The 1,847-nt window shown below is 51.9% G+C and overlaps 1 protein-coding gene across 1 annotated transcript in view; it reads left to right on the forward strand.

Moving 5' to 3' along the window:
- Positions 1-40: 40 nt before the first annotated feature.
- The window catches only part of LIX1L (limb and CNS expressed 1 like), a 7,215-nt gene continuing 5,408 nt past the window's right edge, over positions 41-1,847 (forward strand). Inside the window, exons 1-2 of the mRNA XM_031064700.1 lie at positions 41-313; positions 1,781-1,847. Coding sequence (XP_030920560.1) covers positions 41-313; positions 1,781-1,847 — 340 coding nt within the window. The remainder of the gene's footprint in view (positions 314-1,780) is intronic.

Genomic DNA, 1,847 nt, shown 5'->3' on the forward strand with positions numbered 1-1,847 from the left:
GGGCTCCGGCGGCGGGGGGCGGGGCCGGGGGGAGCCGGGGATGCCCACAGCCCGGGCTGGGAGCGGGGGGGTGGGGGCGATTGTCCCTTATTCCATTTTTTCACTTTTCCTTATTCCCCATTCCCTCTCCCCGCGGCTTGCCCGGGCAGTGAACGTGGTGGAGGCGCTGCAGGAGTTCTGGCAGATGAAGCAATCCCGCGGCGCCGAGCTGCGCAACGGAGCCCTGGTTCTCTACGAGATGGTGCCGGCCGCCAGCCCCCCGTACGTGTGCTATGTCACCCTGCCCGGGGGCAGCTGCTTCGGCAGCTTCCAGGTACCGACCCCACCCCGGGAGTGCCCCGCCGGGACCCCGCCGGCATCGTTTCCCAAATATCTCCTCCCTGCATCTGCCTCTAAACCTCTTTCTTTGCAAGGAAATTCCCGGGGAATGTCCTCCAGGACCTCACCAGCATCGTTTCCCAAATATCTCCTCCCTGCATCTGCCTTTAAACCCCTTTAGTTGCAAGGAAATTCCCGGGGAGTGCCCCGCCGGGACCCCGCCGGCATCGTTTCCCAAATATCTCCTCCCTGCATCTGCCTTTAAACCCCTTTAGTTGCAAGGAAATTCCCGGGGAGTGCCCCGCCGGGACCCCGCCGGCATCGTTTCCCAAATATCTCCTCCCAAATATCTGCCTCTAAACCTCGTTAGTTGCAAGTTGTTCCTGGTCTGTAAATCCCCATCAGGTCCCAATCTGGGAAGATTTGGATTGTGCAACCTCTTTAATTTCAAGGAAATTCCCAGGGAATGCTCCTCCAGGACCCCACGAGCATCATTTCCCAAAGATCTCCTCCCTGCTAGGAGTTCTTCTCCCTAAAGAGAAGAACACCCAGCATCTGCCTCTAAACCCCTTTAGTTGCAAGGAGATTTAGTTGCAAGTTGTTCCTGGTCTGTAAATCCCCATCAGGTCCCAATCTGGGGAGATTTGGCTGTGGATTGTGAGGGTTTTGGTGTCCTTTATTCCCTGTTCTGGTCACTTACAGATTGGGTTGGCTGGATCTGATCTTCCTTCTCCTTCCCAGGATTTGATCCTTCCTTTTCCTTCCCAGGATTAAATTAAATTGAATTAATTAATTGAGAAGACACTGTGAGGTTTTGAACCTCTTTTGGTTCTGTCCCCAAAATCCTGGTCTTTGGGGCGAATTTGGGAACACTTTGGGTCTGAAAAAATTAATTAGATTAAGCTAAGGTTCTGGATCTCTTGTTGCTGTCCCCAAATCCTGGGATTTGGGGAGAATTTAGGACCAGTTTGGATCTGAGAAAATTATTTCAATTAAGTTGATTAATAATGCAGTGGGAGGTTCTGAAACTGTTTTGGTTCTGTCCCCAAAATCCTGATCTCAGGGGAATTTGGGAACACTTTGTGTCTGCAAAAAATCATTAAATTAAATTGGATTAATTAATTGAGAAGACACTGGGAGGTTTTGAACCTCTTTTGGTTCTGTCCCCAAATCCTGGGATTTGGGGAGAATTTAGGAGCACTTTGGGTCTGAAAAAAATAATTAAATTGGATTAATTAATTGAGAAGACACTGGGAGGTTTTGAACCTCTTTTGGTTCTGTCCCCAAATCCTGATCTCAGGGGGGAATTTGGGTCTGAAAAAATGAATTAAATGCAATTAATCACCAGCGCTACGGGCAATTCTGATTCTGGGGGTGCCATTTCCTGACTCCCCCCGCTCAGCCCCCGTTGCTGGTGCTCTGGGGGGTCCCGGGTGCCCCCAGCGTGTCCGTGTGTCCCCAGTTCTGTCCCACCAAGGCCGAGGCGCGCCGGAGCGCGGCCAAGATCGCGCTGATGAACTCCGTGTTCA

This window comes from Geospiza fortis, unplaced genomic scaffold (genome assembly GCF_000277835.1).
Source record: "Geospiza fortis unplaced genomic scaffold, GeoFor_1.0 scaffold439, whole genome shotgun sequence".
Classification (NCBI taxonomy): domain Eukaryota; kingdom Metazoa; phylum Chordata; class Aves; order Passeriformes; family Thraupidae; genus Geospiza; species Geospiza fortis.